Source organism: Oncorhynchus mykiss, chromosome 3, assembly GCF_057628025.1.
Source record: "Oncorhynchus mykiss isolate SJ-2025 chromosome 3, ASM5762802v1, whole genome shotgun sequence".
Classification (NCBI taxonomy): Eukaryota; Metazoa; Chordata; class Actinopteri; order Salmoniformes; family Salmonidae; genus Oncorhynchus; species Oncorhynchus mykiss.
In genome coordinates, this window is record NC_143024.1 from 69,505,069 (window position 1) to 69,518,039 (window position 12,971).

Consider the following 12,971-nt stretch of genomic DNA (forward strand, 5'->3'; position numbering starts at 1 on the left):
ATGTGCTTTGTTAGTCTTTGCTAATTTCCATGGTTTCCGATACCCAAACATTTGTTCAGAAACGTATACACACATTCTAGCATGTGTTCACATGCTCTTTCTTTCTCTCTCTAGCTCTCTTACACTCACGTAAGCACTCACACATTCATGCACGCTCACGCATGCAAACACACACACACACACACACAGTACACTTAAGTGATAATGCCCGGGCATTATCACTTTTATACAATGGGTAACCAACATTTAATGATTTACAGTTTAAGTTGGAAGTTTACATACACCTTAGCCAAATACATTTAAACTCAGTTTTTCACAATTCCTGACATTTAATCCTAGTAAAAATTCCCTTTCTTAGGTCAGTTAGGATCACCACTTTATTTGAAGAATGTGAAATGTCAGAATAATAGTAGAGAGAATTATTTATTTAAGCTTTTGTTTCTTTCATCACATGCCCAGTGGGTCAGAAGTTTACATACACTCAATTAGTATTTGATAGCATTGCCTTTAAATTGTTAAACTTGGGTCAAATGTTTTGGGTAGCCTTCCACAAGTTTCCCACAATAAGTTGGGTGAATTTTAGCCCATTCCTCCTGACAGAGCTGGTGTAACTGAGTCAGGTTTGTAGGCCTCCTTGCTCGCACACGCTTTTTCAGTTCTGCCCACACATTTTCTATAGGATTCAGGTCAGGGCTTTGTGATGGCCACTCCAATACCTTGACTTGTTGCCCTTAAACCATTTTGCCACACTTTGGAAGTATGATTGTCCATTTAGAAGACCAATTTGTGATCAAGCTTTAACTTCCTGACTGATGTCTTGAGATGTTGCTTCAATATATTCACATAATTTTCCTCCATCATGATGCCATCTATTTTGTGAAGTGCACTAGTCCCTCCTGCAGTAAAGCACCCCCACAACATGATGCTGCCACCCCCGTGCTTCACGGTTGGGATGGTGTTCTTCGGCTTGCAAGCCTTCCCCTTTTTCCTCTAAACATAACAATTGTCATTATGGCCAAACAGTTATATTTTTGTTTCATCAGACCAGAGGACATTTCTCCAAAAAGTATGATCTTTGTCCCCATTTGGTGTTGCAAACTGTAGTCTTGCTTTTTTAAGTTGGTTTTGGAGCAGTGGCTTCTTCCTTGCTGAGCGATCTTTCAGGTTATGTTGATATAGGACTCATTTTACTGTGGATATAGATACTTTTGTACCTGTTTCCTCCAGCATATTCACAAGGTCCTTTGCTGTTGTTCTGAGATTGATTTGCACTTTTCACACCAAAGTACGTTCATCTCTAGGAGACAGAACACGTCTCCTTCCACGGCTGCGTGGTCCCATGGTGTTTCTACTTGCATACTATTGTTTGTACAGATGAGCGTGGTACCTTCAGGTGTTTGGAAATTGCTCCCAAGGATGAACCAGACTTGTGGAGGACTACCATTTTTCTTCTGAGGTCTTAGATGATCTCTTTTGCTTTTCCCATGATGGCAAGCAAAGAGGCATTGAGTTTGAAGGTAGACCTTGAAATACATCCACAGGTCCACCTCCAGTTGACTCAAATGATGTCAATTAGCCTAACAGAAGCTTCTAAAGCCATGACATAATCTTCTGGAATTTTCCAAGCTGTTTAAAGGCACAGTCAAATTAGTGTATGTAAACTTCTGACCCACTGGAATTGTAATACAGTGAATTATAAGTGAAATAATCTGTCTGCAAACAATTGTTGGAAAAATTACTTGTGTCATGCACAAAATAGATGTCCTAACCGACTTGCCAAAACTATAGTTTGTTAACAAGAAATTTGTGGAGTGCTTGAAAAACTAGTTTTAATGACTCCAACCTAAGTGTATGTAAACTTCCGACTTCAACTATGTATTTTCATTAAAAACTTTATTTAAATCTAGCCATATTATTTAATCCTTCCACAAAATATAGTCCTGACACAAATCTAGGGTTGCTACCCAAACCGGCTGGTCGTTCGTTCTATTGGTTTGGTTGCCCGTGACGTGGCCCATTCGTTGAGTCTTCTTGTTCTGCATCTGTGGACGCATCACTGACTTTGTTCTAAATGCTCTATTGCTATACTGGCTGGCAACGTTCTTATCCCTTGCTTGCTAGCCAGCCAACTACGAATATTTTACAGTCACGTCAAACAGCACAGCCAGAATAACAACAAAGTAGCTGTGTTTGTGTTTGTTTAAGCTGTTTTCTAGTGATATTTATTTGGATACATCAAATGATAATGAGCTAATGATACACTATTTCACCTGGAATAGATAATGTGCTCTGTCGTCAGGACATTGTTGTTCAGAGGAACAAGCCAACAACACAGAAAACACAATCACTTCAAACTGAAGCTGGAAATACTGCAAACTAGATGCACTTTATTTCGTTTGACCTGTTTTTACTTCGTTTTGTTTTAACCGGTTTTTAAATTGACATTTCTTTGTAAATATCCACTAAAATGATGCTGATTGATGATTTCGACTGGCTGAGAAAAGCTGCCTGCCTGTCTGTCTGTCTGTCTCATTCTGACTCCCAACATGTTCATTACTATGGGACAGTTGGAGATTGAATTTCAATACTGAAACAATATTGCAAATATCAAAAGGGTAAGATAGCAAGTTTTACCGCTATTGAAAACCAATTGCTAGTCTAAAAGAAAAGGGAGATAATGTCTAGATGCTTTTTACAGTGGAGATCAAGTTCATAAATTGTCTGGCTAGTGGATTGCGCAGTGAGATGGAACAGAGTAAGTAGGCATTTCAACGTCATAGGTTTAGCCGGTGGTAACTTGTGGAATAAACACCGGTTGGAATGCGGTTTTAACCAATGAGCGTCCTGGATAAGACCCACCCGTTGTATAAACCATACACATCCCATTACATGAGAGGATGAAAGGAAAAAAGTTTTAATGTAGCAGAGTGTATTAGGTGTTAGACAAATTTTCACAGTATGGTGGGTAATCTGGTGTGTAAACAACATAACACATATACCCAGGTGTGTTCTGGGAGATGTGTTCCAGACATTCTCTCTCTGTGTTTATAGTGAGAACTATCCATTAAGTGTTATTTCCCTTAAACACAGCCTGATCCTCTCATCTCACCTCCTTAAAACTGAACCGAATGTCTGTAAATCTATCAACACACACCCTTACATAACAAGTTTCAAACTATATTTCTGTCTTATTTTTAGGATTTGTATATACACCGCTCAAAAAAATAAAGGGAACACTAAAATAACACATCCTAGATCTGAATGAATGAAATATTCTTATTAGATACTTTTTTCTTTACATAGTTGAATGTGCTGACAACAAAATCACACAAAAATTATCAATGGAAATCAAATTGAGGGAGATCTGGATTTGGAGTCACTCAAAATTAAAGTGGAAAACCACACTACAGGCTGATCCAACTTTGATGTAATGTCCTTAAAACAAGTCAAAATGAGGCTCAGGCCTCCACGTGCCTGTATGACCTCCCTACAACGCCTGGGCATGCTCCTGATGAGGTGGCGGATGGTCTCCTGAGGGATCTCCTCCCAGACCTGGACTAAAGCATCCGTCAACTCCTGGACAGTCTGTAGTGCAACGTGGCGTTGGTGGATGGAGCGAGACATGATGTCCCAGATGTGCTCAATTGGATTCAGGTCTGGGGAATAGGCGGGCCAGTCCATAGCATCAATGCCTTCCTCTTGCAGGAACTGCTGACACACTCCAGCCACATGAGGCCTAGCATTGTCTTGCATTGGGAGGAACCCAGGGCCAACCGCACCAGCATATGGTCTCACAAGGGGTCTGAGGATCTCATCTCGGTACCTAATGGCAGTCAGGCTACCTCTGGCGAGCACATGGAGGCCCCCCAAAGAAATGCCAACACACACCATGACTTACCCACCGCCAAACCGGTCATGCTGGAGGATGCTGCAGGCAGCAGAACGTTCTCCACAGCGTCTCCAGACTCTGTCACGTCTGTCACATGTGCTCAGTGTGAACCTGCTTTCATCTGTGAAGAGCACAGGGCGCCAGTGGCGAATTTGCCAATCTTGGTGTCCTCTGACAAATGCCAAACGTCCTGCACGGTGTTGGGCTGTAAGCACAATCCCCACCTGTGGACGTCGGGCCCTCATACCACCCTCATGGAGTCTGTTTCTGACCGTTTGAGCAGACACATGCACATTTGTGGCCTGCTGGAGGTCATTTTGCAGGGCTCTGGCAGTGCTCCTCCTGCTCCTCCTTGCACAAAGGTGGAGGTAGCGGTCCTGCTGCTGGGTTGTTGCCCTCCTACGGCCTCCTCCACGTCTCCTGATGTACTGGCCTGTTTCCTGGTAGCGCCTCCATGCTCTGGACACTACGCTGACAGACACAGCAAACCTTCTTGCCACAGCTCGCATTGATGTGCCATCCTGGATGAGCTGCATTACCTGAGCCATTTATGTGGGTTGTAGACTCTGTCTCATGCTACCACTAGAGTGAAAGCACCGCCAGCATTCAAAAGTGACCAAAACATCAGCCAGGAAGCATAGGAACTGAGAAGTGGTCTGTGGTCACCACCTGCAGAACCACTCCTTTATTGAGGGTGTCTTGCTAATTGCCTATCATTTCCACCTGTTGTCTATTCCATTTGCACAACAGCATGTGCAATTTATTGTCAATCAGTGTTGCTTCCTAAGTGGACAGTTTGATTTCACAGAAGTGTGATTGACTTGGAGTTACATTGTGTTGTTTATGTGTTCCCTTCATTTTTTTGAGCAGTGTATATCATGTACAATCTGACAGATATGGGCGTAGAAAATATGATGCACTTTTAAAAAAAAAATTGTATTTCTTTTAATGCTCTGTTACAGTAAGCTCCCCTATAACTGCCAGTAGTTTGTATGTGTGTGTCTCACCTTCTGCAGGGCTGAGTCCGCGGGCAGCAGAGATCATGGAGAGGGTGGGGCTGCTGTGCATGGAGCGGAGGTAGTGCTCCATCTGGGGGTGGACGTAGGAGTGAGGGGGGCTGAAGGGGGAATCCCCCGTCCCTGCTGCGTGGGGGGACAGACGGATCAGAGAGATGCCGTCTGAGATGACCGGGCTGCCTGCTAGGCCATGATGTCTGGAAAGAGAGAGGGAAAATTAGTTAGTAACAGAAATAGAGTGAAAGAGACAACCATGCACAAGCATGAATACCTTGAAAGAGTAATGCAAATCAGTGTTTTGTACAATAGGATTTTAGTGAATTGAACATAGTGGTTTACAGGTGCTGTATGTCTGCCATTCAGGTTGGTCCCTGAAAACATGCACATGTCAATCCAGATCCACTACTAGCGTTCCTGATCTGTCCTAGTGAACCGCTCCTGCCTGAAGCATTGAACAAGTTGAGACTGAGTGTCTCAGACAGCCTACTGTTTGGGTATCTGTTTGGGTGGGCACAGCCAAGGTGTCTCTCATATTAGTACTTAGCCCTGTTACGAGTCAGCACATCCATCCGGATGTAACTGTAAAAAACTGAGGCGCCTAGTTGGCCACCTTCAAGCTACCAGATTAATAGAACAAGATACCCTGACTAAAGTTGAGTCATTGATAATATAGCCCACAGGTCACAGTCAGTGGGATATAAATGTGTCATCTGTTGGCAGGTAACTAGCAGGTCTGCTTGTAGAAACACAGCCAGGAGGCTGCTGTAACTCTTGATAGCTACTCCCTGAAGCCAGAATAGAACACTGAATACCGTGCCGTCTGTCTGCTGGCCGCTGGCACAGTTCTTTTAACTGTTTTTGGCAAAGCTTGTTCTTTGAAGGGGCATGCTACTCCTTGTGTTAATATGGTTGTTGGGTCTAATTGAAACGTCTGTGTGTGGTGAGCCAGGCAGTACAGCACCTGGAAACAGGTGAAGAGGAGAAGATGTCAGGTTTTAAAGAAAGCAGGCCAGTACCACATCCTCACCTCTCCACTCTCTGTCTGCTGCTATACAGGCTTACAGGCTTCTCCTATACTACAGGCTGTTTCTCTTAACCAAGGAGTAGATGTGTCCAGAGGCATTTTTAAAGAAAGCAGGCCAGTACCACGACCTCACACTTCATTAGTCTCCAAATTACCACTGTAATGAGTCACAGTATGCTGTCCATTGGGGAGGGGGGAGGAGAGGGTTGATGAAGTGGAGCGGGACATGGGGGTGGATTCGGGAGAGTGGGATGAGGAGGTGGGGGAGGATGGGAGAAAGTAGGGACGGTGGGGTTGGGGGCTCAGCGTACCAGACTTCAGTCTGCTTAACTGATGAGTTGCAGGGCAGGCAGGCAACACACAAAAACAACTCAAATGCTCTTGCTTTGAAGAAAAAAGTATTTGAAGCCGATTTCAGTTAGTATACACAAAGATGTTTTAACATCCATTAGTTATAATGATAAGAATTCATATTAGATACTACTTGGACCTTAGACTTACAACACACATTTCCGTAGTAAATGCTGATATGTGCCAGGAGTACATGAGGTAAAGAAAATAGTTGAAATACTGATATGGCTTCTTCCCGTAAAATCTGTGGATTTGGTTATACTGATCTCCCACTGAAATCCATAGGGATGAGAAGCTGGCAGAGGCTGGTTGTGGGTCTGAAAGGTGGGTCTGAGATGTTAGCGTTCTTGGCAAGGCCTGGGTTCACCTCAGTCTCTCATTTATACCCCTCTCTGTATGGGAGCCAACCTGCACCCAACCCAGCTCTTGCTGCTCCCTCCGTTTCCAGTAAACGCCTACAGACAACCAGCCTTGTCTGATGGCCAACTTTCTGCCGTCAACCCCTCCAATGGACGGCCCATAAAGAGGTCTCTGTTCTGGGGGAGCTGAGAAGAAACAGACGCTCCATACACAAAAACACAAGCTGATTCCCTCCCCTTGGAGCTTCCACCCGGCGCAGGTCTAGAGGCCTGTGCAAGTTTCACAGATTAGCGTTCAGCTTCACTGATGCTCCAGGTTTCGTAAAACTGGCACCAGAGTGCTCTTATCTGTCTGAGTAATTTACTACGGACCGTGCTGGTTGGTCACCGTCCTTCAAGTTTAGCCACAGTGTTCCCGGTTATTGCTGCGCTGTGGGGGGAGTGTCATTTGGAGGCACCGGTGGGATCTGAGGTGTGACGACCCCAAAGAGCCTTTAGAGCGGGCTGAGGCTGCGATCCCAAATGGCACCCTATTCCTTATATAGTGCACTACTTTTGACCAAAGCCCTATGGACCCTGGTCAAAAGTATTGCACTAAATAGGGAATATGGTACAATTTTGGACGTTGACTGACTCGCCTGTGGTCCCGACCTCAGCCACAGAGAATCAACACAGAGTACACAAGTGAACATTTTCAAATGTGCCATTTCTTAATAAACATTTAAAGCCAGATAAGAGGCCAATGTTGTGTTTATACATACAGTGGTTATGGACTCCTTTCAAGTATTTGGAATATAAGTCAATACACTTAATTGAAACTGTGAAATTGAAATTGGCTAGTTTGTGGAGGCTGTGAATGCTCTCCCTTATGGGAGCCCCCTCCTAGATGGAATCTAAACAAGCTTGACTCGTGCAAAATGAATTGGTCGTGCCCTACCTCCCAGACTTAAATGAGTTATTTGATCAGAGCTCAAATGGAGAAATGACATACAATTGACACATATACCTTTCTTAAATCCCTTGAATTCCTTTGTTTCAATGGTGAAGCGTTTCTGAATGCCTTTTTCGATGGGGTTCTTTGAGCTTCAAAATACCGCAGTAACACATTGCAGTTTTCATACATAATCATCATCAAAACCTTATTTGTCTGTCACAGTATGACACAGAACATGTTAACAAACACCATTAATCACACACGTGCGTGTTTGAGTCTTTGATAATGAGGTGAAATGTACTACCTTGGCCTGTCAGGAGACAACCAATAGGAGACCTCTCTGACAGCTACTATTATTGAAGTCTTGTCAATCTGCCCTCTTTCTGGCAAGATGTTACTTGAACTGTTTCTCCACAGACAGGTCTTAGTCACAGACAGAGCATGTAGTGCAACAATCCTGAACAAACAAGCCTGTGAGAGCAGGCTGTCTCTACATCAGAACCTGTCATTTAAAGAGAATTCCATCATACATAGCGCCATGGGTGGCTACCAGACTAACCTGATGAAACTGAAGTGGTCCTTTGTAGCTCAGTTAGCAGGGCATGGCGCTTGCAACGCCAGGATAGAGGGTTTGATTTCCGGAACCACCCATACATAACATGTATGAAAGCATGACTGTGAAAGGACCTGCATGGTCAATCTGATGTCTGCAGTGGCCATACAGCATTTACTGCGATACGGCCTCTGCAGAATTCAGGGCATTCATACTTCATGCACTTCCTGTAACAACGCAGAGCTGTTACGAAGGAAGTTTTCAAGAAAGTGAGTTTGTGTTTATGCAGGACCTCCCGGCCCCACCTACTGTCAACCAGCTATACAAAGTCCTCCACATTGTTACAAAATGTGGGAGGTGCACGGTGATGCAGTACGGAGCTCGATTTGGCACGGGGCTTGATTTGGCCTCTGCATGCCTCCGGAGGCTTCTCAATTGTGTCACCCCCTCCATACGGATCCTCCGACCACATTTTCAGATCAAGCATAAATTGGTTTTAAGTCGCTTTGGATAAAAGCATCTGCTAAATGGCATTTATAATTTATTTTATTATTATTATTTATATTATGAAGTCATTGGGAGAGTGGAAGACAGACAGTCGTCTCTTTATCTTTGTCTGTAGCTATGTACAGTGCATTTAGAAGGCATTCAGAATCACTTTTTCCATGTTACAGCCTTATTCTAAAATGTATTAAATAGTTTCCCCCCCCCTCAATCTACACAATACCACATAATGACAAAGCAAAAACAGGTTATTAGGAATGTTACAAATGTATAAAAAAACAACTGAAATATCACATTTACGTAAGTATTCAGACCCTTTACTCAGTACTTTATTGAAGCATCTTTGGCAGCAATTATAGCCTCGAGTCTTCTTGGGTATGATGCAACAAGCTTGGCACACCTGTATTTGGGGAGTTTCCCCCATTCTTCTCTGCAGATCCTCTCAAGCTCTGTCAGGTTGGATGGGGAGCGTCGCTGCACAGATATTTTCAGGTCTCTCCAGAGATGTTCGATCGGGTTCAAGTCCGGGCTCTGGCTGGGCCACCAAAGGACATTCAGAGACTTGTCTCGAAGCCACTCCTGTGTTTTCTTGGCTGTGTGCTTAGGGTTGTTGTCCTGTTGGAAGGTGAACCTTTGCTCCAGTCTGAGGTCCTGAGTGCTCTAGAGCATATTTTCATCAAGGATCGCTCTGTACTTTACACCATTCATCTTTCCCTCAATCCTAACTAGTCACCTAGTCCCTGCCGCTGAAAAACATCCCCTCAGCATGATGCTGCCACAAACATGCTTCACCGTAGGGAAGGTATTGGCCAAGGGATGAGCAGTGCCTAGTTTCCTCTAGACATGACGCTTGGTATTCTGGCTAGAGTTCAATCAAGGTTTCATCAGACCAGAGAATCTTGTTTCTCATGGTCTGAGAGTCCTTTAGGTACCTTTTAGCAAACTCCAAGCCGGCTGTCATGTGCATTTTACTGAAGAGTGGCTTCCGTCTGACCACTCTATAATAAATGTCTGATTTGTGGAATGCTGCAGGAAGGTTCTTCCATCTCACCTCCCTGATCGAGGGCCTTCCCCCCCGTTTGCTCAGTGTGGCCAGCTCTAGGAAGAGTCTTGATTCCCAACTTATTCCATTTAAGAATGATGGACGCCACTGTGTTCTTGGGACCTTCAATGCTGCAGAAATGTTTTGGTACCCTTCCCCAGATCTGTGTCTCGACACAATCCTGTCTCTGAGCTCTACGGACAATTCCTTCGACCTCGTGGCTTGGTTTTTTGCTCTGTGCACTGTCAATTGTGGGACCTTATATAGACAGGTGTGTGCCTTTCCAAATAATGTCTAATCAATTGGATTTACCACAGGTGGACTCCAATCAAGTTGTAGAAACATCTCAAGAATGATCAATGGAAACAGGATGCACCTGAGCTCAATTTCAAGTCTCATATGAAGGGTAAAGTACTTATGTAAAGTAAAGTACATAAAGGGTCTGAGTACTTATATAAATAAGGTATGTTTTTATTTTTAATACATTTGCTAAAATAAAAAAATTCAAAACAGTTCTCGCTTTGTCATTATGGGGTATTGTGCATAGATTGAGGAGTCCATTTTTGTTATTTCATCCATTTCAAAATAAGGCTGTAACATAACAAAATGGGGAAAAGGTGAAGGGGTCTGAATACTTTCCGAATGCACTGTATATTGTAGGAGGAGTAGAAAGTGGAGAGTGAATACAAGCCACACAACCTACAGTACATTTCTACTTGAGGTAATTGTTGTTTGCTTCACTGTATGATTACCAGCTTATGTAGCTACTCTCTGCTATCCCATTGTTGGATTCCTAGTGTGAGAAAAAGTGCATTTGGACAAGGGATTGCTTGTTTGAGCTTCAAAAACATATGAGTAAGTGCATAACTGTGTGTATGCATGTGGAGTACAGAGGATAGGGGAGGGGGATGTTTCTGTGCGGTCCTTTTGGTGTGGGGCAGGGCAGTAAATGGACATAGGCTGGTTAGGGCCACCTGGACCTACTGTATTCAACACCTTTTTTTAATTAGCCTTAGTCTTTACGGCAACTCCAGGGTGGTGGAACAAGGAGTTAAGGAAGGCTTTCTCTGGACCAACAGACAGACAGATAGCAGCCTTTACCTCTCCTCCCCAACACTGAAGGTTATGTGAATTCAGGCATCCTGTTTCGGTGGATCTCTCGCTCTCTACTTTCTTTGCCTGACTGTCTGGAACCGCCAACAAGTTAGTATTTGCCTCTCTGGCATGTTTTTCCCTACTGGCTCAGCAGATGAATTACGACGTGACACACTCTCGTCTGTACTTCTGGGCAGCCACTCCCATTGAGATAAATCACTGTGTCTGTGTGTCAAATGGCACCCTATTCCCTATATAGTGCACTACTTTTGACAAGGGCCCATAGGGATCTGGTCAAAAGTAGTGCACTATAAAGGGGATCGGGTGCCATTTGGGATGCAAGCTGTGTTACCCCACAGGGGCTGGGGATGGGGCTGCAGTGAGCTCCTAGTTGTTTTTGGGACTCTTCATCAGGATGCTGAGGATTTGGACTCAAACTTTGATGGTATACTATTCTTTAACAAGTGGACTCTGTGTACAGCAGACAAAGGAATGAGGATGACCTAGAAACCTAGTGGGGACAGTAGCTAGTATGCAAAGACACACTTATCTTTTATTCTGATTCAACTTGGTGACTTCTGCAGTTCTTCAAACCAAATTATCTAAATTTGCCAGATAAATCTTGACATTTTCAAACCATTTGATTGATAGCTGCTCCTGTCCTTTCATGAATGCATTCCTCACAATAATTCACAGGAACCTTTAAATCCTCCCATTAGTACTGAGTGAAGGCTAGAACCAACATCCTAAAAAACTGAGTGTCAATGGACTGACAGCCTATCAACATGCTCAGGATCAACCCAATCTTCCAATGCTAACCAATCAGCATGCTCAAGATCGTCTTCCCTTCTAACGCACGCTCGGGAACTGTACTTTAAACTACAAATAAAACAAATATCTGATCTGGAAAGTCCATTTAATCAACACATTCCAAGCCTAGACTGGTTGCCTGGTAAGCTGGACCGCATGTGTTTGCGTACAGGGGTGGCGCAGGCCACAGCTCTCCGGCTCCACCTCACAAAACCTTCAGAATTCAGTTCAGTTCAATGCTGCAATTTGGATCCAAATCCCAAAAAGAATAAATAGCGGTCCTGCTGATCTGGAATGAGTGGGGATCTGTTTTCTGCTTCCTCTCGTTGTGTTGCCGTTTATGTTCTGGGAACGGAAGGCTGGATTTTGGGTACTAATTACCCCCTCCAACATGTTGGCAGAGAGAAGAGGCTGGCTTCCCTCTTCACTGACTTGTGGGTTCACACAGAGGATGCCCATTCCCACAATCCACTTTAGGCCTACACCGCACATTATAAGCACTGTCTCAAAGCAAAGCTCTGTACTGTTACACTGTCTCAGAGCAAGCAAGCGCTGTACTGTTGAGGGATGAATGCATCTTTCCCAAAATGTCCCAATCTTTCTCCAAAGAACTTCGCCAAATTCCCCTAGTCCAGACCAGCGAAATGCTCCAGGCATTTTACTCTTATGTCTTTGGTGCATCTAGCCATATCCATGAGTAACCAAGAGGCCTATCTAGCCAGGTACTGACTGATGCAGCATCCCTCCCTAGGAACTGGTTCTGGCTCTTGTTTCTCTTGTTCTTTCCATTCTATAGACCGACTAGTTGAATCCAGGTGAAAACGATGATGCCTTATTGACGTCATTTGTTAAATCCTCTTCAATCAGTGTAGATGAAGGCTAGGAGACAGGTTGAAGAAAGATTTTTAGTCCTTGAGACATGGTTTGTGTATGTGTGCCATTCAGAGGGTGAATGGGCAAGACAAAATATTTAAGTGCCTTTGAAAAGGGTATGGTAGTAGGTGCCAGGCACATTTCACGCTAAACAGTTTCCTGTGTGTATCAAGAATGGTCCACCACCAAAGGACACCCAGCCAACTTGACACAACTGTGGACGGCTTTGGAGTCAACATGGGCCAGCATCCATGTGGAACGCTTGACACCTTGTGGAGTCCATGCCCCAATGAAGTGAGGCTGTTTTGAGGGCAAATGGGGCTGCAACTCAATATTAGGAAGGTGCTCCTAATGTTTTGTTCACTCAGTGTATATGGAAACTAGTTATAAACAGAGAAGGAACTGTCCCATAGCTAGCTCTGTTCTGAGGCGCTGCCAGACAGGCATGAAGGCAGCATCCATCCCTTCTACCAGAGTAGGAATAGTCCGATAGCTGTAAATTTGACAGCTCTGACAAAATG

General features: G+C 44.1%; 1 protein-coding gene across 2 annotated transcripts in view; it reads right to left on the minus strand.

Annotated features, from left to right (window-relative positions):
• The window catches only part of LOC110520285 (transcription activator GLI2.L), a 103,210-nt gene that overhangs the window by 29,059 nt on the left and 61,180 nt on the right, over positions 1 to 12,971 (minus strand). For both annotated transcript variants that reach the window (XM_021597475.3, XM_090230057.1), the window contains exon 4: positions 4,897 to 5,102. In XM_021597475.3, coding sequence (XP_021453150.2) covers positions 4,897 to 5,102 — 206 coding nt within the window. The remainder of the gene's footprint in view (positions 1 to 4,896; positions 5,103 to 12,971) is intronic.